This window comes from Chrysochloris asiatica, unplaced genomic scaffold (genome assembly GCF_000296735.1).
Source record: "Chrysochloris asiatica unplaced genomic scaffold, ChrAsi1.0 scaffold00661, whole genome shotgun sequence".
NCBI lineage: Eukaryota > Metazoa > Chordata > Mammalia > Afrosoricida > Chrysochloridae > Chrysochloris > Chrysochloris asiatica.
In genome coordinates this window covers 52,209-53,341 of record NW_006409179.1, presented here as the reverse complement: position 1 = coordinate 53,341, position 1,133 = coordinate 52,209, and the positions used below count along the sequence as shown (strand labels likewise).

Here is a 1,133-nt window from a genome sequence, read left to right as displayed (position 1 = left end):
CCAGAAATCAAACAAGTGTTTCACAGTTCTTTCTCATGGGAATGACAGAGGATCCAGAATTGCAGCCTCTCATTTTCAGCCTATTTCTCATTATATACATGGTCACTGTCCTAGGAAATATACTCATTGTCCTAGCTGTATGCTTCAACTCCAACCTGCACACCCCCATGTACTTCTTTCTCTTGAATCTATCCTTTAATGACATCTGCTTAAGCACAACCACCATCCCAAAGATGCTGGTGAACATCTTGACAAAAGATCATAGCATCAGTTATAAAGGCTGTCTTAACCAGATTTTCTTTGTCATTACTTTTGGCCCTTTTGAAAATTTTATCCTTGCAGTAATGGCCTATGACCGCTATGTGGCCATTTGTCACCCACTGAGATATACCATCATCATGAACTCATACTTCTGTGGTCTGATAGTTCTACTTTCATTTTTCATTAGTATGGCAACTGCCCTACCTAACAGTCTTTTGGTGTTGCATCTGTCCTTTTGCACAAACCTGTATATCCCTCAATTCTTCTGTGAACTTACTCAGGTCCTTAAGCTCGCCTGTTCAAGTACTCTCATCAACAATATCCTGATATACATTGAGACTTTCATATTTGCTGGTCTTCCTCTGTCTGGGATCATATTCTCTTATATTCGGATTGTCTCCTCTGTTTTGAAAGTGTCATCAGCCTCTGGAAGGTATAAAGCTTTTTCCACCTGTGGGTCTCACATCTCAGTTGTTTCTTTATTTTATGGGTCAGCTTTTGTTGTGTACCTGAGTTCTTCATTTACACAGTCTCCCAAGAAGATAGCTGCAGCCTCTGTGATGTACCTTGTATTCCTTCAAATGATGAATCCTTTTATCTACAGCCTGAGGAATAGGGACATAAAGATAAGCTTGAGAAAAGTCCTTGGTAGGATACCTTCTTTATAGTGATTGTTTGATCTCTGCCAACTCAACAATTATTGATACTTGTCTTGTGAATCAACATCAACATGAACCACACTTGGTTCATCATTTACAAACTGGCTTAACATATATTTTAACAGTGGTTTTATATGGTTATTAAATATTTGACAATCATCAGTGAAGAAGATTTTGCTGTTATCAATTAAAAGTATCTTAGACACTGCTGTG

General features: G+C 38.2%; 1 protein-coding gene across 1 annotated transcript in view; it reads left to right on the top strand.

Moving 5' to 3' along the window:
- Positions 1-929, top strand: part of LOC102832363 (olfactory receptor 7G2-like) — a 7,381-nt gene extending 6,452 nt beyond the window's left edge. The window contains exon 2 of the mRNA XM_006877882.1: positions 5-929. Within this exon, the coding sequence (XP_006877944.1) occupies positions 5-929 (925 nt within the window). The remainder of the gene's footprint in view (positions 1-4) is intronic.
- The last annotated feature ends 204 nt before the right edge of the window (positions 930-1,133 follow it).